The sequence below is a fragment of the Tamandua tetradactyla genome, chromosome 20 (genome assembly GCF_023851605.1).
Source record: "Tamandua tetradactyla isolate mTamTet1 chromosome 20, mTamTet1.pri, whole genome shotgun sequence".
In the NCBI taxonomy this organism is placed as follows: Eukaryota; Metazoa; Chordata; class Mammalia; order Pilosa; family Myrmecophagidae; genus Tamandua; species Tamandua tetradactyla.
Genome location: NC_135346.1, coordinates 19,216,973 through 19,244,964, shown reverse-complemented (window position 1 = coordinate 19,244,964; position 27,992 = coordinate 19,216,973). Strand labels below are relative to the sequence as shown.

The window sequence follows — 27,992 nt, the reverse complement described above, 5'->3', positions numbered from 1 at the left end:
ATAAAGCTGGGTTTAAATGAACAATAAGGTCATTGAGGCTGGGATGTAATCATCTGGAGAACTGCCTGGATAAGGGCACCTGAGTGAAGCCTGGAAGAATGGAGGGGACTTGGAGAAGCAGGGAGAGCATGCAGTCTGGTCTGTCAGAGGGAGGAAGCTCTTGGCTGGGAGTTGTGTGCGCTGACAGTGGGAGAGCGTTAATCAGACACTAGTCCTGTGCCACACCTACAGCTCCTCCCCCTCTGCCCACCTGTGTGCTTTGTGCAACAAGGGATAGCTCACATGTTACTTTCCAACCTCCTCTCAAAGCCCTCAGAGATCTGGGGGCACATATGGTCGGCACTTCTCATGGGGTTCGTAGCCTGGGCTGCTAGCTTTGTGTCTCATTTGCTTACTTTCATCCATGGGGCACATGGAGCTCTCACATTCCTCCTGCTACACTGCAGTGTTTCACAGCCTTTGCGAACCCCAGCCCTCTTATGAAAACCTCAGAGAGCTCATGCATCCCCTCCCCCACTTTCTAGAGGAGAATTCCCCTAGTTGTAAAACATTTTTTGTGGATCCTTATCACCAAAAACAATTTTTACATAGCTTGACTTTCTGGGGCTTGTATTATAAATACAAGAGTTTATTTTCAAAATACCAAATTGCCCCACCCCTGGAGCCAGGACACACAAGCTACATACTCACAGATCTTGATTGCCAATCATTTAACCAGTTTCTTCATCATAGCATTTTGTTAAATAGTGCCTATACACCTCCCAGGGGTGTCTTCAAGAAATGAGGTAATGAAATTAAAGCACAGGGCCTGGCACACTGTAAGTTGTCAAATACTAATTATTACCAGTATCTGAAAGTGTTTCCTAGTGCTGAGGCCAAGTTAGAAGCTCAGAAATCATGGATTTAACAAATTTTTAGGACTAGAAGATATTTGAGAAAGATACTTGATTCCAGAAGTCTATGTCAGGACTAGGTCATGAGAAGAGGACGTAGGAGAGGGTTGCTGGCCCTGGTAAAGGATGCTACTGTCCTCCTGCTCCAGGGAGCCCAGAGGAACGAGGTCTGATACAGTGGAAAGCTGGTGCCCATGCCAATAGTGAGATGTCTTCTACCCTCAAAAGCTACGATTTTCCCATTGGGATGGAAATGGTAAAAAGGATCGCCTTTCTGAAATACATTCCAATCTGCCCAGTCTTCAAAGGATTTTCTTCAAGGTCAAAAGACCAGCTTGCAGTTCCAGAAGACACTCCAGAAAACATAGAAACCGTGTCTGTGTGTACCAAGGTCTGAAAAATTACTTCCAGGAAAGGTAGGATATGTATTTGTGTATGGCTTTTGTGGAAAGACTGAATAATCAAAACATTCTTGTACCTTAGCCAAAGAAAAATCAAACTAGTCCATTCCTATTTTTGTGATCTATTTGAGTATCCTCAAGGGGAAGACAGACTAGGTAAAAAGTCAATGTATGGACTTTTAGCGGAACTCCTTAGATATTTTACAGTGAGAAAGAGCAGAACTTCTCAACTGATGTGGGCCATAAAGAAGTTACAAGTATGCTGAAATATACTGATCCCTCCAGCCTTCTTGGTACCTGAGCAGAATCTGGGCCAACTGGGATCCATCACCCAATAACTCCAGCCACAGGCAGCCTCATCTTTGGACTCTAATATGCTAAAGAAATAGCACTTTAGGGTAAGGAAAAAGTTGGGCAACAGAGACATGTACAAGAATAGGAAAAATCCTCTTATATAAACTGCCTTGTCTCAACAGGGTTATAAAATTAAAACCCTCTGAAACAGGATAACTTCAGTTACACTAAAACTATGCCAGTATAACTCCTGATGGAGTGATCACTTGTCTGGAGGGCTTCAACACTTGAGCAGCTGGTGCTCTGAAACCTTCCATCTCTGTAATGCAGAAGCCTGGCTCTCCATAGCTGAAACACTGGAACACTAAAGTAGTTTTAATGTGCTTTTTTTTTCTCATACAGATAGGAAAAGCTCCAACAAAATGACAACTTAGCTTAGATGACTCTTTCTTGGTAATAATAAGAGCAATCACTTAAATAGAACTTTCTATGTGCCAGTACTATCTTAAGTGCTTGATGTCTATTAACTTCTCACATAATCCTGAAACAGATATTTTTATTATGCCATCTTACAGATGTGGAAACTGAGGCACAGAAAGAATAAATGACTTGCCCATGATCACTGGAGTCACAATAGAAAGTCTGGCCAAAGTCTTTGCTCTTAATCATTGGTTACAAATGCCTCTTTTAATTCCAGCTTATAATCTCCAGATTTACTTTACTATGACAATTTGGCAGTATATGGAAATAAACCCATCTGCCCCTGAGCTTGGAGAAAGGTTCTATAAGCATCCCATATTTGGCAGCCTGCTGTGCAACTGATAGTACTGGGCTGTCAGAGGACAGGGAACAGAGGGGAACTGGTTGTATCAAGGCTCCAAAAAGAACAAGAATCTGGAATGACTGTCTTTGATTCAGGGTTTCTTTAAAAACCCACTTATACATTAGTTTGTTAAGGTGGCTACTAAAGAACATTTGGACATGTGTTCTCCCTAGGGAGAATGTGAGCGAGAACTGACTACATGCCCTTCTTTATCTTTCTGAGACTCCTCCCATGGGGCTCTTGCTACTGCTGGGATATGCCAAACAGCCTCTTGGCCATCCTAGTTCATAACTTCCAGCATTAAGGAAATGATGTATTTTAGGCTAATGACAAATAAAAGTTTCAATTACAAACATCAAAATTCTTAACCCTTGCAGCAAGCTCAAGGAAAAGTATAGATGATATTATCAAGAGCTGAGTAGGACCATGAGGCAGAACTGTATGTGGACCAAGGAAATTGCTAGCTGATTGACAGTCTAGCCCAAACAAAGATTAGCCACAAACATATAAGCTTGTGGCAGGGGTGGGGTGTTAAAGTGAATCAAAACCATACACCAGCATTATTAAACCTGCTATGACTTGTGAAAATCAGTAACCACAATGGAGACAACCATTATGTTACTCCGTCAAAAAGTTTCTTTTTGGCTATCTATGATTGCACCAACACCACAGCCTGACTGACATCAAGGTGGGTTAAGGAGGAGGCAATGGGATTTACTTTATTGCTGCATTTCCATCAGATACTTGTATAGCAGCATACTTGCTACTATGGAACCTAATAAAGCTTGCTCTCTGCATATCTTGCCAGCAGGGTTGTCCTGAGGTACAGAACCCATGCTAATGTGCATCATCACTGAAGAACCTGAATTCTAGTATCCAATAAACACAACCACCAGCTCAGTTCTACTATTATTTATTTTTTTAAATATTTTTGAAAAAATATAATTTTTTTACAATATTTTCAACTTAAACACTATTCACACTGAACACGTATGGCAGCTTAACCTACCCAAATATGAAGTTTAAGAAGCCAAAACTGTTCTAGCTTTGTTAAAAGAAAAGTTGTGCTGTAGACTATTGTCCTGATGGTTAACAAAGCAAGGAAAAGCACCACTCAAATCATAGTGTTACAATTTCTTTGTCCACTTGGATTATGGATTCTTTAAATGTTAGGCTTTACAGAGGCATAACTGTGTTGCAGTGGGCTCCCTTAAAAAAAAAATACAATTCTTAAATCACAAACTTCCTCAGTATAACATTAGGAGCAGAATTAAACATTTCTAACATGGTAACATACCATAAAAGTCAGGAATAGTTCTCATCTGTCACTATCTTAGAACCTCAGTAACCAAAAGCATACTCGTCTATAATGAATTACTTTAAATAACAGGCCTTATCCAGAAAAAGAAGATTCTTTTTGATGGGGACAAAAACAAATTGAAGTCTCAATTGAGAAATATGCTTAACAATTAGAATTTAAATTTACTCATTTAAACAAAGTTTAGACATTAACAAGAGTTAGTTAACGCTAAGGAACCAATTTAGCCTCAAGGAAAATTTAGTTAAGATTTAGAGGTCATTTAATTTGTTGCTTTGTCACAACTTTGACTGGTGCTTCTTTCCTCGCTGTCTTCACATCAAGCCATGGGGCCAATTCTATTTTCAGTAAATATTTGACAGCTTTTTACTTAATAACAGTCTCAGCACTTTTATTAAGCATGCAAGACTAACAAAACTTTGGCAATGCATAAGTGTAACACAGTGACAAGAGAGAGCTTTTACAATTAAGTCTTCTAATACTGCCTTCACAGTGTGGAAATTGTGCTACATCCACCAAAAGAGGGCCCCTTCTACTCAAATATTTTAGTACTTCACCCCAGGAACAAACTCCTTTGCATTTGGATTCAGATTGCTCTTGACCTGGAAAATAAGTACATAAAAAAGCAAGTTCAATTTAACAGCTCCAGATACTCAGAAGCATTCAACTCAGATCCACAGGCAAAAGCATTTTCCGAAAAGCACAAGACAAAAGCAAGAACTCAGATTGCAAGGTTCAACTTAACCCAAAATTTATGGCAGGAAAAGGAGGAACTAGATGTGAGCTATGTATAACTTATCAAATTATACCAACCTTTTGAAAAAGTAGGAAATGAAATAAGTTTGCTTAAGCTTAACCAGAAACCCACCACCTTCATATAAACTAAAGGAATGGTACTCACCAAGGAATTAATTTAACTATGATACATGACTTTCTTTAAACACTTTTACACCATATAAACGTATTAAATAAGTATTGCAATTATTGTTAAAGTGATTGGATGAACTGTCTATGGATTAATTTTTTTTAAGATCCACACTGAAATAATGAAGTTGTCCTTCTACAATTGCTGTTTCGTAATTCCCATAGGAAGCAGAGTGCATAAATGGAAAATGTAGAGTCAGAAGACTTAAGTCCGAATTCCAGCTCTGTCCCTAACTTCCTATATAATCTTGGATAAGTCCCCTTTCTGGGGCTCAGTTCAACAAAAAAGGAGTATGGGGTGTTGAGTGAGTGAGAGAGAGAGAGAGAGAGAGAGAGAATGTCTGTGTGTGTGTGTGGTGATGGGCCAATATTTCTTAAGGGTCACAGAGCTTTCTGTATCTGTAAATCTTTATTTCCCTAACTGGACGTGTAAAACAGGGAAAAATGGCTGGAAATTCTTTTCCAATCTCTTGGACTGCAAGTTGATAAAGAAGAAAAGAAATAAGGATGGAGTCCAGGGTCTGAAATGTAGGCATGCTGGCAGACTTTAAAATGGAATCTGCCTGCCCTGGGGGAGACCCGGATACGATTCCTGGATCATGTACCTCCAAAAAAAAAAAGAATCTGACCCTGCTGTCACTTACAATATGATGGTACAACAGTTTAATTTTAGTTTCATAATTATACAACCATTTCCTTCGAAAGGTCACAGAATCTTTCCCTCTAAGGGAAGGTTACATTTTAAGTTTGAGATTTAAATTAAAAAGCAATGTTCTTAAATGTGCAATCTTTTGGCAGCAGTAGAATAAGAATAAATTAAGCAGTAGAGTTAGAATAAATTAAAATAATATCAATTAGACTTGAGTGGAACAAATAAGTTTCTATACCATGGACTTGTATTGGGTCCAGATTAAAGTTATACATCATGCCCAGCAAAGGACTTCATTCATCAAGGAAACCACGATTATTTATGGAGTGACTAATGTAGCCATAAACAATTATATCCCAATAGACTATTCAAATGACACAGCTGTTCAATTAGGTTTCTGCCATTTACTGCAATAATGTCAATATCAGTGTTCGCTATAAAGCCCCTTAGAAGAGTGGTTTTCACAGGCCTGAATGGCCCAGGCTGATTGCATAATAAATCCTCTGGGAGTGCTTTTTAAAAATCAACATAAGTAGGAGACAGAGTCTGCAGGTCTAAGATACAGCCTAGGAACCAAAAATTTTTTTTTAATGCTTCACAGGTAATTATGATACACAGCCAGGTTTGGAAACCACCCCTTTTTAATCTTGCCCTAACCATTTGGTGAAATTGTATCTGAAAGTTTATCAAGTCTAAAGGTAGTGGCAAGAAATCTACTTAGTCTAAAACTAGCTCCAGAGTGTTGCCAGAAGTCACTCTAGGTCATGAGTGAGACTGTGGAGGCCTCTGCTTCCACTGTAAGAGGCAGTACAATTTCTGAAGGGGAAGACATGCACAGCTCTTCTTAAACTCATAGTGGCTGGCTTTTCCACTTATGGGAAAGATGAGCTAGGTTTTTATAAGATGAAAAATAACTTTTACCACAAGATCTTCCAGAGAAGAGCCATCGCTGATAACAAGGTCATTAAATTGGTCCTGGATTTGGTCCATAGTTTGTGGGAGATCTCGAGCTGGAATAAACCACTCATGTTCTTCTTCCTCTTCCAGCATTTCTTGGAAACAGCGCTCAATAAATTCTTCTTCCCATAACTCCTCTTCTATCTGGATTTATAATAAATGAAGAATAATTTTTTTTAATTAATTAAAAAAAATTAACACAACATTTAGAAATCATTCCATTCTACACATGCAATCAGTAATTCTTAATATCATCACATAGATATATGATCATCATTTCTTAGTACATTTGCATCGATTTAGAAAAAGAAATAGCAAGACAACAGAAAAAGAAATAAAATGATAATATAGAGAAAAATAAAAATAAAAAATACAAAAAATATATAAAAAATAAAAAAAAACCAAAAAAATGAAGAATAATTTATAGCATACTTTATAAGACACCACTAGGAATGGCTTAAAATATCTTGAATTAAGCCATTTAAAAACATAATATCGTACTTCCTCCTTTGCTAAGGAAAAAAAATCTCAATATAAAGGCCTGGGAAGATCTGCTTAGGGTTTTGCTATGTCTTACTTGCATTAGCAGAATATTGTTTTTTCCACTGGGGGTGGCAAGGAAGAAATTAAAAAAAAAAAGGTTTTCATTGAGGAATGCACATCAGAATTATCGATTATACTTTAAAACTATATAAATACCCCAACCCCATTCCAAAATGACTGAACCAGAATCTGTAAGGAGGAAGGACAAGAAAATAGGTTATTTAAAAAAATAACCCAGGTGATTCTCACTGAAATAAGACTAAACAAACCATTTTACTCTTGAACATCTCTTATCGAATATAGAGAAGTTAAACCCCATTACTATCAAAGCCATAATCCAGGGGAAGAACTAGAAAGATGGGGACAAGTGCTGGAAATATGGGAATAAAATAAGGTTTATCAATTATGTAAGTTCTCTAAAGAGAACACTGGTGTCAGATTTTTTCAGGCTGATCAGATTGAGAACTTCAGGTAAAAAACAATACAATTCTGTATCCTAGTATTTGTACCCATATGCCCCAATTCGTTAATTCTCTTGATTTTAACTATAACACAGCAATCCAACTGGTCAAAGACAGTGGTTCCCAAACTGGATTGCTCACTGGAACCATCTGGGAGCTTTAAAGTACATGTTTCCCAGGTGCCACTCTAGTCCTCTTGATTCAGAACTGCCAGGCGTAGAATTCTGAAACAAGTTCCCCAAGTTATTTTTTATTTATTTATTTTTTTAAGCACTTGGATGGATAATGATGATATATCCCCAAGTTATTTTAACAAGCAGTTAAGCCTGGCAGTAAACTGGCATTTGGACTATCTCAGCACCCAAATAAAAATTTGAATGGTGACATATAAATCCATACATATCACATGTAAGGGGCCAGAGAAAAAATACACTTTAGGGACAGATTCATTATTCGAGGACTAAAATGGACTATGAAAAAGAACACGTTTGCACAAAAAACTAACTTGTCTGTTGAATTCTTCTTCATTTTCCATCCACATGTACTCTGCAAATGGATTGTCATCTTCATGAGAATGACCATTAATAATCACATCTTCATTGATGATGCTTGGGCTAGTACTGCTGCGACTTGGATCTTTCATGGTTGGCGTTACTTGTCCTTTTTAACCTTATAAGAATAATAATACAGTTAATCTACTGCCAGTCACCCTTTCAGTTCTTAAGTATGTCTGCTATTACCAGACATCATGATTAGGTGATACACATGAAATAATAAATGCACATAAGGTGAGTAGATGGAAAGTTTCACATAATTTTTTTTCAAATGATTTTAATGTTTAAAAAATAGCTGAGAACAGTCTAGATTAATCTAATGTTTTCTGGTAACAGTAAATTAGGGTAATCAAATGCTTAAATGCAATCTCCAGACCATCCAATTTATTTTATATTAAATAGCCCTGCTTTATAAAAAAGCATGGTCTGGAAGACTTGGTTGCTGATAAGTGACTTTATGAAAAGCAAATTCTACTTTAAACTGATTCCCAAAGTCCAGAGATAATAAGTAAAAACTAATAAATTTTTAATAATCTCGTTTTATCAGTCCCAAGGTATAGCTCTTGATCTTTCCTTCACATCCATTCTCTAGATCCATCAAATTCCCCCATGTCTAGATTTCCCTATTGTACGATGAGTTTCAGCATCTCTTTTTATCTTAGTATTGGTTTTTTACAATTCAATCACAAGTTGATACCATGATCTAACTTAACTGACATACTGCAGACTAAAACTTCCAAGCAGAGTTTCAGATTCTATAATATTCTACTAATAATCATTAAGTATGAAACTGCCTATAATATTCTACTAATTCTTTAAGTATGAAACTGCCAAAAATGAGTCTACATAAAATAAGAATTACCTGTACATAAATTCAAGCAGTAGTGTGCCACAGAAAGAAAAGAGGATAGTTAATATGAGATATAGTTCAAAATGCCGTGTTTACTCTAAAGTTATCATAATCAAGTACATACAAAACCAAAATTTACTACTAGAAATGTTTTTTTCTTAGGGTAAGGTTCAGAGGAGAGGAATTTGCTCTATCTGTGTTGAACGACCCTTTAAATTCAGTCTATGGACTTCATCCTTATAAGGACATAAATATGATGAAAACAGAAAGCTGTTTAAGTATCTCATCTGGAGACGTGGGGACAGGGAAGTCCTATCCCTATATACATAACTATTTTCTCAAGTACTGAATACATTAGTATTCAGCATCAAGGGGGTGAAATTTTAAATAAAAAAACTCAAGACGTCCTCAAATACATATTACCGGGAACTTCTCCCCTAGCTGTTGTGGTATGTATGTGTATGAAAGAGAGGAAAAGAGTCTGAGAGTCATGTAGTAGGATGTCAGTATGAAGAAAACATGATTTTGGGTTAGGAAACTGAGACACTGGGAATGCAAACAAGACAGAAGGCAGACAATGGTATCTTTGCTATTTTTATTCATCATTAAATTCAGATAAAATAAAAACCCTTTATTTATTTTTGCATGGGCAGGCACCGGGAATCGAACCTGGGTCTCCGGCACGGCAGGTGTGAACTCTTCCTGCTGAGCCACTGTGGCCCGCCCAAAGCCCTTTATTTTGATAATAAGTTTTGACTAACTAGCAATCAATTCCTCTAAAGGAAATTATTCATTTTTATGAGTCAAACATTTATATGCTTATCCTTAAATTGAATACATTTGAAATTTACCTTAAATATTTTGAACAGTAGGGGTTGATCTTGCCTTGCAACTAGGTGGAATTTTGCCTAATCCATGTATGAACCTATCAGTAAGCTATGTTCAAAAGATACCTCAATTTATAAGTTTTTATTACTATTTTTCCAATTTATGCCTACAATCCTCTGTAAAGAAAACTCATTAAATCTTACCTTTCAGAAGACCACATTAACAAATGACAGGGAAACACATCACTTATATGTTCAGTTAAAAACAGCAAAAAAATTATATTTAATATAGCGTATAGGATATTCAATATTCAACTATAATTAAACAGTTAAACAGCAACTATATGTGAAACATGCCCATACAAAACTTCTAACTTCCTTTTAAATATACTTCAGCTGACTAAAATATATCTATATATAAATGCAATCTTGTTTTTTAAGTGTTTCACACCCATTTTATGATCACAAGCCTGTACTAACAATGAAAATTCTATAGTCTGGGAATCACTAGGAGACTCCTCTCTTCTTGTTTGATGCCAGTCAGTAAATAAAATATAAACAAAGAGCTCTCAGCAAACAGGGCCCAATATCAGCATTTGACAGGGCCTAGGTCAGCTTTTTGCCCATTATCACCTCATCAAACAACCCCTGGCTCTGGTACAGTTCCTAGTCAAAGAGTCTATAAAAGACAGTAAAAGAAATAACTTTCAGTCAAGCAATATTTGGGAAACAAATTGTAACTGAAGCTACCAAGAACAAACTTGAATCCGGGTAAATAATCTTATACCTTGGAAAGCTGAGGGAAGGAACAACTGCTGACCAGATTTCTGGGTACAACCAGGCAAGAACAAACCTGAATCTGGGTAAATAATCTTATACCTTGGAAAGCTGAGGGAAGGAACAACTGCTGACCAGATTTCTGGGTACAATCAGGCAAGAGAAAGCCAGAGGGGTAAGGATTATCTATTTCCAGAATGCTGACAAACCTACAATCACTGAAGGTACTGGATTTTCCCTTTTTTTAAGAATCTGTTCTTGACCCTTCGAGGATCATATTCTTTACAGTGTGTCCTTTGTGTGTGTGTTATACTACTTTAAAAAATTGATATAATTCACACACCATAAAATCCACACTTTTAAAATACATAATTCAGCAGTTTTGAGTATATTCACAAGTTTGTACAACAACTACATTTATTTAATTCCAGAACATTAGTTCATAACCTAAAAAAGAAACTTGGTACTCACTCCCATTCCCTCCTTCTCTGTCTCTGATAACCACTAACCTCCTTTCTGGTCTCTGAAGCTTTGTCTATTCTGGACATTTCATATAAATGGAGTCATACAATATGTGATGTTCTGTTTCTGGCTTCTTTCACTGAGCACTATGTTTTCAAGGTTCTTCTATGTTGTAGCATGTATCAGTACATCACTCCTTTTTATGACAAAATAATATTCCATTGTATAGAATATACTTTGGTTATCTACTTATCAGTTGATAGACATTTGGGTTATTTCTACTTTGGGGCTATTAGGAATAACGCTGCTATGAATATTCATGTACAAGTTTTTGCATGAACAGATGTTTTCAGGTTTCTTGGGTATATTATGTTCTTTAAAAAAAGAACATGTATTCTGCTAACATATATATGTTACATAAAAGAACAGATTTCCCATTTTAACCCTTTTTTTTTTTTTTAACATGGGCAGGCACCAAGAATCGAAACTGAGTCTCTGGCACGGCAGGCGGGAATTTCACCTGCTGAGCAACCATGGCCCACCCCCATTTTATCCATTTTAATGTACACTTCAATGGCGTCATTACATTCATAATGTTGTGTTACTATCCATTACCAATTCTTTTTCATCACCCAAACAGAAACTCTGTATAAGATTTGTTTGACTCTATTTTCAACACTTTTGGGTGTAAACTTAGAAGTGGAATTGCTGGATCACATTAATTCTATGTCTCAGTTTATGAGGAACTGCCAAACTGTTTTTAATACTAGCCTCTCAGTTATACGTTTTCAGCTTTGACAAAATGAGTGAAAGTCTGGCTGACTCATTCCTCACCACCAAACACAACTCTTAACTCAAATTCTTTTCCCAAAGGTTAGCCACTGTCAATAACTACTTACATATTTCTCCCAGAAATGAATATGATTATATAGTAAAAAAAAAAAGGACACTATAGCCTTATGGATGCACTGTTATAATCAAACTCATTTAAGTTAAGTTGTTCCAGATTACACATATAATAAGCAATGGAGGTGAAATTCAAGCCCATCACTCTCACTCTAAAACAAGCAGCTGATATCAACGCTTTTAAAAAATTTATACAAGCATTATTATTATTCAATATTGTGCTAGAAGTTCTAGCTAGAGCAATCAGGCAGGACAAACAAAAGGCATCCAAATTGGAAAGGAAGAAGTAATTTTTTCATTATTTGAATATGACATGATACTATACTCGGAAAATCCTGAGAAATCTACAACAAAGTTATCTGAGCTAATAAATTTGGCAAGGTGGCAGAATATAAAATTAATGTGCAAAAATCAGTAACATTTCTATACACAAGCAATGACCTGAGGAGTCAGTTAAGGAAAAGGTTCCATTCAAAGCAGCAACTAAAAGAATCAAGTACTTAGGAATGAACTTAGGACTTGTACACAGAAACTACATAACACTGCTAAAAGAAATCAAAGAAGATCTAAACAGGTGGAAAGACTGGAAAGACATTTCCTGCTCATGGATAGGAAGGTTAAATTTAGTTAAGATATCAGTTCTACCCAAATTGATCTACAGATTCAACGTAGAACCAATTAAATTTCAACAACCTACTTTGAAGACTTGGAAAAGCTAGTTACCAAATTCATCTGAAAGAAAAAGAGATCCTGAATAGCTAAAAGCATCCTTAAAAAGAAGAACGAAGTGGGAGGATGAACATTTCTTGACTTTAAAACTTATTGTAAAGGCACAGTGGTCAAAATACAGCATGGTACTGGCACAAAGATAGAAGTATTGACCAATGGAATCAAATCAAGAGTAGAGAAATAGATCACCAAATCTATGGTCAACTGATTTTTGACAAGGCCCCTAAATCCACTGCACTGGGAAAAAAATAGTCTTTTCAATAAATGGGCATGGAAGAACTGGGTATCAATAGCCAAAAGACTGAAAGAGGACCCTTACCTTACAACCTATCCAAAAATTAACTCAAAGTGGATCAAACACTTAAATATAAGAACTAGCACCATAAAGCTTCTAGAAAAAAATGTAGGGAAACATCTTTAAGGCCTAGTAATAGGAGGTAGCTTCCTAAACTTTACACCCAAAGCACAATCAACAAAAGAAAAAAGATAAATGGGAACTCCTCAAAATCAAATGCTTTTGCACCTCAGAAGACTTTGTCAAAAAGGTGAAGAGGTTGAGCAGGGAATCAGGGAACTGAATGACAATATGAAAAAAAGCGCACAAATATACGTGTTGTGGGTGTCCCAGAAGGAGAAGAGAAGGGAAAAGGAGGAGAAAAACTAATGGAAGAAATTATCACTGAAAATTTCCCAACTCTTATGAAAGACCTAAATATACAGATCCAAGAAGTGCAGCGCACCCCAAAGAGAATAGACCCAAATAGGCGTTCTCCAAGACATTTACTAGTTAGAATGTCAGAGGTCAAAGAGAAAGAGAGGATCTTGAAAGCAGCAAGAGAAAAACAATCTGTCACATACAAGGGAAACCCAATAAGACTATGTGTAGATTTCTCAGCAGAAACCATGGAAGCTAGAAGACAGTGGGATGATATATTTAAATCACTAAAAGAGAAAAACTGCCAACCAAGACTCCTATATCCAGCAAAATTGTCCTTCAAAAATGAAGGAGAAATTAAAACATTTATAGACAAAAAGTCACTGAGAGAATTTGTGACCAAGAGACCAGCTCTGCAAGAAATACTAAAGGGAGCACTAGAGTCAGATATGAAAAGACAGAAGAGAGAGGTATGGAGTAAAGTGTAGAAAGAAGGAAAATCAGATATGATATATATAATACAAAAGCCAAAATGGTAGAGGAAAATATTATCCAAACAGTAATAACACTAAAAGTTAATGGACTGAATTTCCCAATCAAAAGACATAGAATGGCAGAATGGATTACGACCCAGCAATACCACTGCTAGGTATCTACTCAAAGGACTTAAGGGCAAAGACACAGACGGACATTTGCACACCAGTGTTTATAGCAGCATTATCTACAACTTCAAAGAGATGGAAACAGCCAAAATGCCCATCAACAGACGAGTGGCTAAACAAACTGTGGCGTATACCTACGATGGAATATTATGCAGCTTTAAGACAGACTAAACTTATGAAGCATGTAATAACATAGATGGACCTAGAGAACATTATGCTGAGTGAGTCTAGCCAAAAACTAAAGGACAAATACTGTATGGTCCCACTGATATGAACCGACATTCGAGAATCAGCTTGGACTATATCATTGGTAACAGAGACCAGCAGGAGTTAGAAACAGGGTAAGATAATGGGTAATTGGAGCTGAAGGGATACAGACTGTGCAACAGGACTAGATACAAAAACTCAAAAATGGACAGCACAATAATACCTAAGTGTAATGTAACTAGGTTGGAACACTGAATGAAGCTGCACCTGAAATATGGTTTTTTGTTTGTTTGTTTGTGTGTTTGTATCTTTTGTTTTTGTTTTTTTCTTTTTCCTTTTTATATATATATATATATTATTAGTATTATTATTTTAATTCTCTTCTCTATATTAACATTCTATATCTTTTTCTGCTGTTTTGCTAGTTCTTTTCCTAAATCGATGCAAATGTACTAAGAAATGATGATCATACATCTATGTGATGATACTAAGAATTACTGAGTGCATGTGTAGAATGGAATGATTTCTAAATGTTGTGTTAATTTCTTTTCTTTTTTTTGATTAATAAAAAAATTAAAAAAAAAAAAAAAAAAAAGAAAGTGCTGGTAAAGCAACTGAAGCCTGAAATGTATGTGAAAGTTGAGGGAAAAGATGAATAAAGAGAAATGCTATAGGAAAAAAAAAAAAAAAAAAGGTGAAGAGGCAGCCAACTCAATGGGAGAAAGTATTTAGAAATCACATATCGGACAAAGGTTTGGCATTCTGTATACATAAAGAAATCATATAACTCAACAACAAAAGAACAAACAATCCAATTATAAAATGGGCTAAAGATATGAACAGACATTCTTCTGAAGAGCAAAAATAGATGGCTCAAAAGCACATAAAGAAATTCTCTTTTTCATTAGCTATAAGGGAAATGCAGATCAAGACTACATTGAGATTCTACCTCACACCTGTAAGAATGGCTGCTATTAAACAAACAGGAAACTACAAATGTTGGAGAGGATGTGGAGGAAATGGGACACTTATGCACAGCTGGTGCACATGCATAATGGTGCAGCCACTATGGAAGACTGTTTGATGGTTCCTTAGGAAACTAAACATTGAGTTGCTCTATGACCCAGCAATATCAGTAATAAATACTTGCGGCTTGGGGCTTGCCTAGCCCAACCGCACTGGGGTCTCGTCCTCGGATGTGGTTCGGCCGGAGAGCGGCGTCAGCCAAGACCACGGGGCTCGAAGGTCTGGAGGGCGCGCGAGCACAATAAACCGAGACTAAAGAATAATAGCAGTAATTTATTGCATAGGGCTCGCGGGACCTAGCTGGCTGGCAAGGCTTACAGGCTAAGACCCCAACAGGAGGAAACACAAAGAATATATAGGGTTGGTGAGGGGGAGTTAATTAGAGGTGAAGAAACTTTGATGGGCAGCTGGTATGGTGTCGTGTAGGATGTGGATTGGCTAGGAGGTGTGTTGAATATTATAATGGGTGGTGAGGTGAGGAGTGTACATGGTCTAATGAAGAAGAGGTGAAAAGGTGGTGTGATATATGCTCAGGAGTTGCTAGGCAGGGGGTTAGAATAGCAAGGCTTGCAAGAACGAGAGATGTCTGGATACGTCAGGGCATGTTAAGGCAGGTAAGAGGCAACAGTTACAAATATATGCAGCAAATACTAAATAACCTAGAAGAGCTGAAAGCAAGACATTTGCACACCGATGTTCATAGCAACATTATTAACAACTGCAAAAGATGGAAACAATCCAAATGCCCATCAACAGATGAGTGAATTAACTAAATGTGGTATATACATACAATGAATATTAGACAGCAGTAAGATGAAATAAGGTCCTGAAGCACATGACAACATGGATAACCCTTGAGGACATAATGCTGAGTGAGATAAGCCAGATACAAAAGGATATTGTATGACTCTACTTTTATGACCATGGTAAAAGTAAAATTGGAGGTTTATAATACAAGAACATAGGGAATTTAGAGACACTGAGAAGGTAGAGATGGGTGAATGGTTAGCTAATGAGGTTGAACTCAAATGTAAGGGAATAGACAGAAGTGAAGGTGGTTCTCTAGCGGGGAGTATAAGTAATATTACCATACCGAAGGTGAACATGACTGAAAGGGGTTGTACAGATCTATGTGTCCCACTGATTAACACTAGAAACGTAAATAAGTTCTTGCAAGAACTACTTCAAAGGTATGATTCGTGTACAAAGAGTGTTCAAGTCCAGGGTACACGGGAAAAAAAAATGGTTATTGCATGCTATGGATTATGTTCAACAGGAAAACATCAGCAGTACCACTGCAATAGCAGGGGTAAACAGTGGGGGGAGGGACAACAGTTAAGGGGAGTTTTCGATTTCCTATTTGGTGAGGTGTGTTTATTGGTTATCTTTCTCTTGGGAACAATGAAATTATCTAAAATTGAGAATGTTCACGGATGTGGACTTTGGGCATTATACATGATGCCTAATTAATGCAGGTTGCTGAAGGATGCACTGACTGAGAAGTAGATTAGCGAACAATGGTGTATACATATGATTGACTACTGTGCTGCTACAAAAGGGAACGACATCGTCAGGCATGCAACAATGTGAATGAATCAATGGGACATCTGTTGAGGCAAAATAAGCCAGAAACAAAAGAACAAATGTATGAGCGCCTTTATAAAATGCTTATGAGAAAATAGGGGTCTAGAGAGTAAGCTCTTATAGCACTAGACATATTTAGTCCAGAGTGGTAATTATTACTTCCGAATTTTGAGAGGATGTTTTATATATGTATAACCTGGTATTTAGAGATAAGGATGAAGCCGATCAGGTCGAGATTAAGGTAATTCAGAAAACAGGGGTAAGGAAGACATTGTCTGTACTTTAGAACTGCACCTACTTACTCTTTGAAACCAAAGGAAGAAAGGTTTATTTTGTCCGGAACCTAAATTGTCTGTAGCACACAATGTAACTCAACCTGTTTGGATAGCTCATTTGAACAACAGAACACGGGGAGCCCAGAATAAGAATGAGGGCCTTTAATCCTGTATAGCTTAAGGTAATGCCTGAATATATCCTAGGATATAGTAAGCAGATAAACAAAAAGTATTGGCAAGGTCCTTGAGGGATGGGAGGAAAAATATGGAACTATTAAACTTTACCATCAGGGAATCCCCTGATACTGTGTCAAAACATTAGGAACATCAAAATCAATACGTCAAGCTCTTGATCTTGAGGATTACTCTTGTGAGATTTATGTAGGTAGCAGAGATGCTTAGAGATGCCTAAGAGTTACTTCTGGAGGACCTCTTTTGTTGCTCAGATCTGGCCTCATTCTCTCTATGCCCAACTCTGTAAAGTGAAATTATTGCCCTTCCACCTACATGGGATATGACACCCAGGGATGAAAGACTCCCTGGTGGTGAGGGAGATGACTCCTAGGGATGAGTCCAGCCCTGGCTCGGTAGGATCAATAATTCCAAGCTGACCAAATGGGGTAAAAGAAGTTTAACTAATAAAATATCAGTGGCTGAAAGAGTTCAAATAGAGTGGAGAGGCTACTCTCGAGCTCACTCTTACGCAAGCTTCAGTTAGACATTGCTAACTATCATAACTTGCCAACCCCCAACCAAAACCATTCCAGCCAATCCTAAAGAACACCTAGGGCGATATATAAGACTCTACAAAGGTTCAATGCACTAGGGTAACCTTCCAGAAACCTATAACCTCCAGATGGGTCCCTGGACCAGATAAATCCTGAAATCTAGAGGGCCCAGCCCCTCCAGAACATCAGCTAGTTCCACTCCCTACCCCATATTACTGACAGCCCCTTCCAGCATGATAAAGTTAGAATGGCCACAGCCCAAATACCCTTTAAAGAGAGAGACACAAAGATCAAAGGTGATGGTGGAGTTATACAGACAAGGTAGGTTCGTTCAGTAAGTTGATATTTTTTTAGTCTCCAGTATCTTAGAGCAGCTAGAAGTAAAAACCTAAAATTGTGGAATTGTAACCCATACCAAACTCTGAAATCTGTTCTACAACTAACTGTTGTGCTATGCTTTGAAATTTAATTGCTTTTTAGTATTTTCGTTATTTCTCACACAAAAAAAGGTTGATTGTGAAGATAAAAAAATATTTATTCCTTTTAGCTTCCTATATTCTGGAGGAGCTACAAGGAAAAATCTGAGATGATGATATGGTAGCCCATGACAAACTCTGGGATCTGTCCTGTAACTACTTGTAGAAGAATGCTTTGAAAACTATTGTCTTTTTTTTTTCCTTTTATACAATAAAATTTTTTTTTTATTTATACATATCATGGCAACTGAAGTAATTTTCTTCATAATATTTAATTCAAGTAACCTGTAGCTTCTGTGAGCAATAAACCTGCAATATTTACTATATACAAAACACTGATATAAAATTTGGGAGGAGGTTTGAAGTTCTCTAAAATGAAATAATACAGATGGCCAAAAGCTACCAATATTTTTATAACAAAAATATCTGTGAGTTGACATTATTTTCAAATCCTTAGTTAGTCTAATTGATTCAAAAAGATTAAAGGAATAAACAGGACCTCAAGTTTTTATTTTCAGAGTTCAATTAATACAAAAATGACTGTGTATACTGAAAATCCACATCTGTATTGGTTATAAAACACAATGACTAAAGGGAATTAAGGAAACCTTAAGGAGGCCCTTTTCAAATGTGACACCACAAAAATGCTGAAGTAGGAAACTCCTAATATCTGAAACTCTACAAAAGCAAAATCTGTCAGATTCACCTTTTCAAAACTCTGGAATGTAATCCAAAGCTTAAACAGCCAGGGAAACACTTAGAGGAAAAAAAGGCTGAATTCTGATGAGAGTTTGTGGCATTTTAACTTACCTGCCTCCCCCAAGGCCAGAAGAAAATAACCCACATTCTTGGTACAGGTCTCACTACCTAAGGGAGCAATACTGACCTTATCCTCAAAGAACTGTGGTTGTTTTGACCTGTCTCCTGGGTCTCTGAAGGATCAGCTCAAGGACTGAAATGACTATCCTCTTTCTGAAGGCAAATGTATGCAGTTGCTGCATGGGGGCAAGGGTAAAAGGTGGAATAAACAATAGACATACTATAAAAAGCCTGGGAGGAAAGGCTGGAGAAGAAGATACTTTTGAGAATAACAGCTTTGAAAAGCTCCCACATATTTCAGAGAAGCTAGAAGACCTCATGCATTGCTCAGTGTTAGTGAATGCCCAAAAAGACCTGAGACAGTACTAAGCTATTCTCCTCTGGCTGACCTTCAGACTCCCTGCAAGCAGGAAATGAAGGCTAGGGCAGAGTTGTAAACTGCCTTGCTGAGTTTTAAAGCCATGCCTCACCATCCATACACAGGGCTGTATCTGCAAAGACTGGGAAAGTTTTGCTGTTGTTTTGGTTCCAGGAATTAAAGGAATTCTCTATCAAATCACCACTAAGCTAACAGAGCAGAGACTTTGGTGACCACCTATGACAAAGAACGTAAACTTCACTAAATTAATTCAGAAAAAAATCACTAAACCAACAAAGAATCACTACAAGGAGCAAAATAAACCCTGGGGAGGGGGAAGAATTTGATTTCCAGAATTGCTGCATTACAATACTCAAAATATTCTATTTTCTGACAAATGCTGGAGAGGATGTGGAGAAAGAGGCACACTTATTCACTGTTGGTGGGAATGTCAAATGGTGCAACCACTGTGGAAGGCAGTTTGGAGGTTCCTCAAAAAGCTGAATATAGAATTGCCATATGACCCAGCAATACCATTGCTAGGTATCTACTCAGAGGACTTAAGGGCAAAGACACAAACGGACATTTGCACACCAATGTTTATAAGCAGCATTATTTACAATTGCAAGGAGATGGAAACAGCCAAAATGTCCATCAACAGACGAGTGGCTAAACAAACTGTGGTATATACATACGATGGAATATTATGCAGCTCTAAGACAGAATAAACTTATGAAGTATGTAACAACATGGATGGACCTAGAGAACATTATGCTGAGTGAGGCCAGCCAAAAACTAAAGGACAAATACTGTATGGTCTCATTGATATGAACCGACATTAGTGAATAAACTTGGAATATGTCGTTTGTAACAGAGACCATCAGGAGACAGAAATAGGGTAAGATAGTGGGTAACTGGAGCTGAAGGGATACAGACTGTGCAACAAGACTGGATACAAAAACTCAGAAATGGACAGCACAATACTACCTAACTGTAATGCAATTATGTTAAAACACTGAATGAAGCTGCATGTGAGAATGATAGAGGGAGGAGGGCTGGGGACATAAATGAAATCAGAAAGAAAGATAGATGTTAAAGATCAAGAGGGTATAATCTAGGAATGCCTAGAGTGTACAATAATAGTGAAATGTACAATGTACAAATTTTAAAAATGTTTTGGCATGAGGAAGAACAAAGGAATGTCATTACTGCAGGGTGATGCAAATAGATAATTAATACTTTAAAATGTCACCTTATGTGTGAGACTAAAGCAAAAAATGTTTGTTACAAAATTTAGATTTTGACTAGAGCACTTCCTAATATAACTCATGTAGATAGTTTGATTGAATGTCATAAGTACTTGGAATTTCAGGTAGCACATGAGATTTTGTTGGTTTGTCCAGAGTGATCCCCTGATGAATCCTGATTTGATCAGTGACTGGAAAAGTATTTGCAAGCCCCCTTCAGGGAATAGTGAGAGTGGGGAGAAATTCAACTTCCCCAAGTTGAATTCTTGATATTCTCACAAGCAGTGTGGACAACCAAAGCTATAGGCTTAGTGCCCAGTCTTGGGGTTTGTTCACATGAAACTTAACCCCACAAAGGATAGGTCAAGTCTACTTAAAATTTAGGCCTAAGAGTCACCCCTAAGAGAGCCTCTTTTGTTGCTCAGATGTGGCCTCTCTCTCCAGCCAATATGATGAGCAGTCTCACCACCCTCTCCCTCTCTGCGTGGAACATGACTCCCAGGGGTGTGGACCTTCCTGGCAACGTGGGACAAAGATCCTGGAATGAGCTGAGACTCAGCATTAAAGGACTGAGAAAAACCCTAGAATGAGCTGAGAATTAACATCAAGGGACTGAGAGAACCTTCTCCACCAAGGGGGGGGGGGGGGGGAGAGTAAAATGAGACAAAGTGTCAATGGCTGAGAGATTCCAAACAGAGTCCAGAGGTTATCCTGGAGGTTATTCTTACGCATTAAGTAGATACCACCTTGTTGTTCAAGATGTAGTGGAGAGGCTGGAGGGAACTGCCTGAAAATGTAGTGCTGTGTTCCAGTAGCCATGTTTCTTGATGATGATTGAACAATGATATAGCTTTCACAATGAGACTCTGTGATTGTGAAAACCTTATGTCTGATGCTCCTTTTAGCTACTATATCAACAGAAGAGTAGAACATACGGAATAAAAATAAATAATAGGGGGAACAAATGTTAAAATAAATTCAGTTTGAAACAGTGGTAAATGAAAGTGAGGGGTAAGGGGTATGGTACATATAGTCGTTTTTCTCTATTATCATTTTATTTCTTTTTCTGTTGTCTTTTTATTTTTTTCTAAATCGATGCAAATGTACTAAGAAATGATGAATATGCAACTATGTGATGATATTAAGAATTACTGATTGTATATGTAGAATGGAATGATATCTAAATGTTTTGTTGTTAATTTTTTTTAATTAATAAAAAACTTAAAAAATATTCTATTTTCAATTAAAAACTATGACACTAACAAAGAAACAAAAAAGTATAATTAATACGCAGGAAAAAAAGAAATTAATAGAAACAGAAAATGTCCATGAGGAATCCCAGGCACTGAACTTATTAAATAATGACTTTAATCAACTACTTTAAATATGCTCAAAAAACTGAAGGAAACCAAGAAAATGATGTCTTAGCAAATAAAGCATTATCAGTTGATACTGCCTTTATTACTGAACTTCAACTACTACATGAAACCAAAAGAAGGGACGTTTATTTTGTCCAAAACCTAAATTTTTTCTAAAACACAATCTAAATCAACCTGCCTAGACAGTGCATTTAAACAACCCAAACACATGGAGCCCAGAATGGGAATAAGGGATTGTAAATCTGTATAGCCTAATATAATACCCAATAAACTCCAAAGTATGTTGGGCAGATACTTAAAAAGTATTGGCAAAGTCCCTTGAGAGACTGGAGAAAAAATATGGAACTATCAAACCTTTTCACTGAATTTCCCTGAAATTCTCTCAAACATTAGGAACTCCCAAGTTCATTGGCAAACGCCTTGAACTTGAGGCTTGCTCTTAAGAAACTTACTTCTATAGCAGCAAAGCTAAGTCTAATTATAGTTATGCCTAACAGTTCCTTACACAAAACCTGTTTTGTTGCTCAGATGTGACATCTCTATCTTCCTCCAAGCCCTATCCTGAAAGTAAATTATTAACCTCCCCACTACATGGAACATGACTCCCAGGAAATGAGCCTGGCCCTGGCATAGTGGGATTGACAATGCCTTACTGACGAAAAAGGGGGAAAAGAAGTGTAACAAAATAAGGTATCACTGGCTAAGAGAGTTTAAATATAGCCTAGAGGCTATTCTGGAGGTTACTCTTATGCCATCTTCAGCTAGATTGCTTATTGTCATGGTTTGCCAAACTTAACCAACATCAGTCTTGTTAACCTTAAAGAACAACTAGAGCTCCATGTGAGATTCTTCATGTACCAAGTTTACTTTTAAAAATGTACAACCTCCAGGTGGTTCCTAGGCCAGATAAGTCCTGAAACCCAGAGGGGTCAGCCTCTCCAAGAATATCAACTAGTTCCATCCTCCTATCCTATACTACTGACACCCCTTTTCAACATGTAGAAGTTAGAATGGACACAGCCCAAACATCGCTAAAGACTGGGAGATGGATCAGAGGAGGAGGAGGAGTCATAACAGAGAAGACAGGATTTAACAAATAAGTATGACTACAGAATCATTATACTGTATTTCCTTTAGTCTCCAATGTCTTGGAGCAGCTAGAAGGAAAAACCTGAAATGGTGGAGCTCTAACCCATACCAAACTTTGAAATCTATTCTGTAACTACGTGTTAAAATCTAACTTGAAATTTATTGCTTTCTTGGTATATATGTTATATCTCACAATAAAAAAAAAAAAAAGCAAATCAATAGAGACAAAGATGAAAATAGAACCAAAGAGAAATTCTGGAGCTGAGAACACCATAAAAGAAATGAAAAATTCACTAAGGGGGTTCAACAGCAGACTTGAGCAGGCAGGAAAATGAATCAGCAAATTTGAAGACAGGTGAAATCTGAAGATAGCTTACAATCTTAGCCCCAATTTCTTAAAAGTATTTTCTAAATGAGACTATACAATATTTTCTCTTTTGTTTCTAGCTTATTTTGCATCACATAATGTCCCACAGTATTTGACCATGTGTATTCACATGGTTCGCCATTCTACTTTTCAGACAATGTATACTTCAGCCATCTCCATCTACTGGGATGTGTTTTTTATCTTTGAATATAAAAAAAAATTAAACTTTTAATTTCAGAATACTTTCAAACTTAACCAGTTGCAAAAATAACACATATTCCATAAAAAGAATTCCAACATAGCATTATCCCCACAGATACCAGATTCACCAATTTTAACATTTACCAAATTTGATGTATCAGTCTATTTATCAACATATCTATCCATTCACCTATCTACCCACCTATCTAATCTATTTATCAATCAATTTTCTGAACACTTGAATGTAGGCTGTATACATCATGTGCCTTGAACACTTAATACCACCATGCACATTTCCTACAAATGAGGATTTTCACTTATGTAACCACCTAAGTGCAGTTATCAAGTTCAAGAAACTTAACAATGATACAAAGTTTAATGTCTATATTCCAACTTTTTCATATGTCCCAATAATGCCTTCTGAGTTTTTCTCCTCTCTTATTAGATCCTGTCCAGGATCATGTATTGCATTTAACTGTCACTGTCTCTTTAATTGCTCATTCTTAATTGTGGGAACACACATGCAAAATAAACTTTCCCATTTTAACCATCCCCAAACATACCTTTCAATGGGATTACTCATATTTACAAAGCAATACTCTCACCACTAATGTGGTACTCTCACCATATTCCATTACTAAATGCTTCCCATCTCCCCAAATCGAAACCCTACACTTATTATGCATAAACTCCTCTTCCCCCAGCAACCTGTACTCTAATTTGTCTCTATGAAAGCCTGTGAATTCTGATGTTTTATTTGTAGCTACCACAAATTAAATTTAACATCCTAAATCTGTAATGCTTTCATTTGCTTTGCTACCAAGTTAACATCAATGGTATAAACAAACTGTTCTTTTACCCTTCCAACATCCTTTCTTTATGTAGTTCTTACTGTAAACTACCTATGTATACATTATGAATCCAAAACTACAGATTTCTGTCATTACATTTTTATTTTATTATTTTTTTACATGGGCAGGCACCGGGAATCAAACCTGGGTCCTCTGGCATGGCAGGTGAGCATTCTTGCCTGCTCAGACACCATGGCCTGCCCTCTGTCATTACATTTTAAACATGTGTCTTTAGATCCTGTAGGAAGTAAAAGTAGAGTTATAAACCAAAAATACAATAGTACTGCCATTTATATTTTCCCATGGCATCACCCTTATTGGAGATCCTTACTCTTTATGAGACTTCAAACTATTGTATATGGTCCTTTCCTTTCAACCTGCAGAACTCTCTTCAGCATCTCTTGTAGGGCTGGTCTAATGGAGATGAACTTCCTTAGTTTTATTTATCTGAGAATATCTTATTCTGTTTCTAATTTTTTTTTTTTAACATGGGCAGGTACCGGGAATCCAACCTGGGTCTCCGGTATGGCAGGCGAGAACTCTACCTGCTGAGCCACCGTGGCCTGCCCCCTAATTTTTTTTTATCTTCTTCTTAAAATACTTTTATTGAGAAATATCCACACAATAAAGCCCAACCACATTATACAATCAGTGGCTTATAAAATCATATAATTGTGTATTCTTCACCACAACCGCTTTTAGAACATTTGCATCACTCCAGAAAAAGAAATAAAAAGGAAAAACCCTCATATATCCCATACCCCTTATCCCTTCCTCTCATTGACCCACAGTATTTTTTTAATTACTTAAAAATTTTTTTTTAAATATGACAAACATTCTTAACATAGGATCATTTTGTTCTATATATATAATCAGTAATTCACAATATCATCACACAATTGTATATTCATCATGATCATTTCTTAGAACATTTGCATCAATTCAGTAAAAGAAATAAGACAACAGAGAAAAATTCATACATACCATACCCCTTAGCCCTCCCTTTCTTTCATTGATCACTGGCATTTCAATCTACTAAATTTATTTTAACATTTGGTCCCCCTATTATTTATTTTTATGCTGTATGTTTTACTTATCTGTTGATAAGGGAGATAAAAAGAGCGTCAGACACAAGGTTTTCACAATCACACAGTCACACTGTGAAAGCTATATGATTATTCAATCATCTTAAAGAAACATGGCTACTGGAACACAGCTCTACATTTTCAGGCAGTCTCCCCCGACCTCTTCATTACACCTTGACTAACAAGGTGATATCCATTTAATGAGTAAGAATAACCTCCAGGATAACCTCTCGACTCTGTTTGGAATCTCTCAGCCATTGACACTTTATTTTGTCTCATTTCACTTTTTGCCCTTTTGGTCAAGAATGTTTTCTTAGTCCCTTGATGCTGAGTCCCAGCTCATTCTAGGATTTCTGTCCCATGTTGCCAGGAAGGTCCACACCCCTGGGAGTCATGTCCCACGTAGACAGGGGGAAGGCGGTGAGTTTGCTTGTTGTGTTGGCTGGAGAGAGAGGCCACATCTGAGTAACAAAAGAGGTTCTCTTGGGGATGACTCTTAGGCCTAATTTTAAGTAGGCTTGATCTATCCTTTGTGGGGTTAAGTTTCATATGAACAAATCCCAAGATTGGGGACTCAGCATATTGCTTTGGTTGTCCCCAGCACGCTTGTGAGAATATTAAGAATTCTCCACTTGGGGAAGTTGAATTTTCCCCCTTTCTCACCACTTCCCCAAAGGGACTTTGCAAATACTTTTTTACTCACGGTTCAAATCACTCTGGGATTTACTGGACCCACAGTATCTCAATCTATCCAAAAATTTTTCCTTTATCTCCCACTATTATTTATTTATTTATATTTAATAAAAATAAACATAGAGATGAAAAGACATCCCCTTTTCAAGTACAACCTCTCTACCCACAGTGTAGCCAGGACCAGAAAATATTGATACATTTTCTTTTTTGTGGTAGAATCATATTCATTGGAATAAAGACTTCTGAAATCCAGATATTTCACATATATTTCTTTACCGTATCTAAATGTTGGCTACCTTGTTTTAGTAAAATATTAGACTGATATGACAGGATATGCACTTCAAAAAACAACAGTGTCACTGTGGTCACACTGAAATTTTAGAGATATTTGCAAGTTGCCTATTCCTATAACGCAAATAGAATAAAATTTGCAAAATGAACTATTTCTTCATTTCTTAAAACACAATAACAGAAATATTTTCGTTCCTTAAGTGTCTTGATAAATACGACATTCTGGCTTGAGGTTTGGTCACATTTTAACTGCAACAATCTATTATAAAATAGTTATGAACTTAAATGTGTCGACTACATAAAAAAAATAGTAAAACTCAGAGGCAAAAAAAGAGAGACTTCAGTAAACGGAGAGACAGCACATTTATGGATAGAAAGACTAGAAATGTTAAGGATATCTATTTTCTCTAGTTTACAACACAGGCTTATTACAATTCCAGTCAAAACTCTAAAGGATTTTGTGGGGGGGGTGGGTGGGAATAGACAAAGCCATTCAAAATCTATCACTAAAATGAATGGGAAAGGGGAACAAAAATAACTTTGAAAAAGAATATTAACAAAGGGCTGCTTGCCTCATTAGATGTCAAAACATTTTTATAGAAAGTCTGCCCCCTAATTTTTTAAAGACAGTTTTGTTGGATAGAGAAATCATGGTTGGCAATCTTTTGTTTTCAGAACTTTAAATATGTCATCTCACAGCCATCTTGCCTCCATGGTTTATGATAAGAAATTGGCACTTAATCTCATTGAAGACCCCTTGTGCATGTCACAAGCGCTTCTCTCTTATGACTTTGAGAATTCTCTATTTCTGGCATTTGACAGTTTGATTATATGTGCAAGTGTGGGTCTATTTGGGTGTATGCTGTCTGAAGTTCGTTGCATGTCTTGGATGTGTATGTCCATGTCTTTTGTTAAATTTGGGAAGTTTCCTGCCATTAGTTCTTTGGATATTCTCTGCCCCTTTCTCTCTTCCTCATCCTTCTGGGATTCCTGCAATGTGTATATTGGTATGTTTGACAGTGTTCCACAGATTCCTCAGGTTCTGTTCACTCTTCTTCACTCCTTCTTCTTTCTGCTCCTCAGACTGGATAATTCAGTCGTCTTTATCTTCAAGTTCACTGACTCATTCTACTCCCAGCTCCAATCTGCAGGTGAAACCTTCTAGGAAATTTTAAATTTCTATTACTTACTGTGTTCTTCGGCTCTGTTTGGTTCCTTTTCATAATTTCCATCTCCCTACTGATATTTTGTGTTCATCTCTTTTACTGATTTCCTTTAGTTTTTTGTCCATGTTTTCCTTTAGTTCTTTGAGCACACCTTAGGACCACTGTTTTAAGTCTCTGTTATGTCCGAGGTCTGGTCCTCCTCACTGAAGGTTTCTAATGTTTTAATCTTCTTCTTTCCTGGGTTATCATTTCCTATTTTTTTTAATGTTTTGTAATCTTTTGATGAAACCTGAACATTTTAATATTTTAAAGTGTTACCACTGGAATTTTAGACTCTAAGGTTCCTTAAGCTTATATCCAGTTAGTGTTACCACAGAGCTTTTCTTGAACAGTAGGAGCTAACCCCAAAAAATAGAAAAAAGAGAAAAATATTTTCCAGTATTTGCAGTTTAACCTGCAAAGTGC

The 27,992-nt window shown here is 36.9% G+C and overlaps 2 protein-coding genes across 10 annotated transcripts in view; one reads left to right on the top strand and one right to left on the bottom strand.

Moving 5' to 3' along the window:
* SLC23A1 (solute carrier family 23 member 1) overlaps positions 1–23,343 on the top strand; it is a 30,777-nt gene extending 7,434 nt beyond the window's left edge. Inside the window, exons 14-16 of one of the 5 annotated variants that reach the window (XR_013166719.1) lie at positions 1,043–1,309; positions 11,205–12,921; positions 14,595–15,163. Coding sequence is in view for 4 of the 5 variants with exons in the window: in XM_077138616.1 (XP_076994731.1) it covers positions 1,043–1,290 (248 nt within the window). In the remaining variant the exon portion in view is untranslated. Of the gene's footprint in view, positions 1–1,042; positions 1,310–11,204; positions 12,922–14,594; positions 15,164–18,052; positions 19,357–20,830 lie in introns of those variants that run through there. The other 4 variants (XM_077138616.1, XM_077138615.1, XM_077138617.1 and 1 more) reach the window with 4 other exon arrangements.
* The window catches only part of PAIP2 (poly(A) binding protein interacting protein 2), a 41,948-nt gene continuing 18,059 nt past the window's right edge, over positions 4,104–27,992 (bottom strand). For 3 of the 5 annotated variants that reach the window (XM_077138620.1, XM_077138621.1, XM_077138622.1), the window contains exons 2-4: positions 7,769–7,932; positions 6,224–6,403; positions 4,104–4,331 (exon numbers count right to left, since the gene is read on the bottom strand). In XM_077138620.1, coding sequence (XP_076994735.1) covers positions 4,275–4,331; positions 6,224–6,403; positions 7,769–7,906 — 375 coding nt within the window. In that variant the 5' untranslated portion in view covers positions 7,907–7,932 and the 3' untranslated portion in view covers positions 4,104–4,274. Of the gene's footprint in view, positions 4,332–6,223; positions 6,404–7,768; positions 7,933–9,698; positions 9,741–9,974; positions 10,042–27,992 lie in introns of those variants that run through there. The other 2 variants (XM_077138623.1, XM_077138624.1) reach the window with 2 other exon arrangements.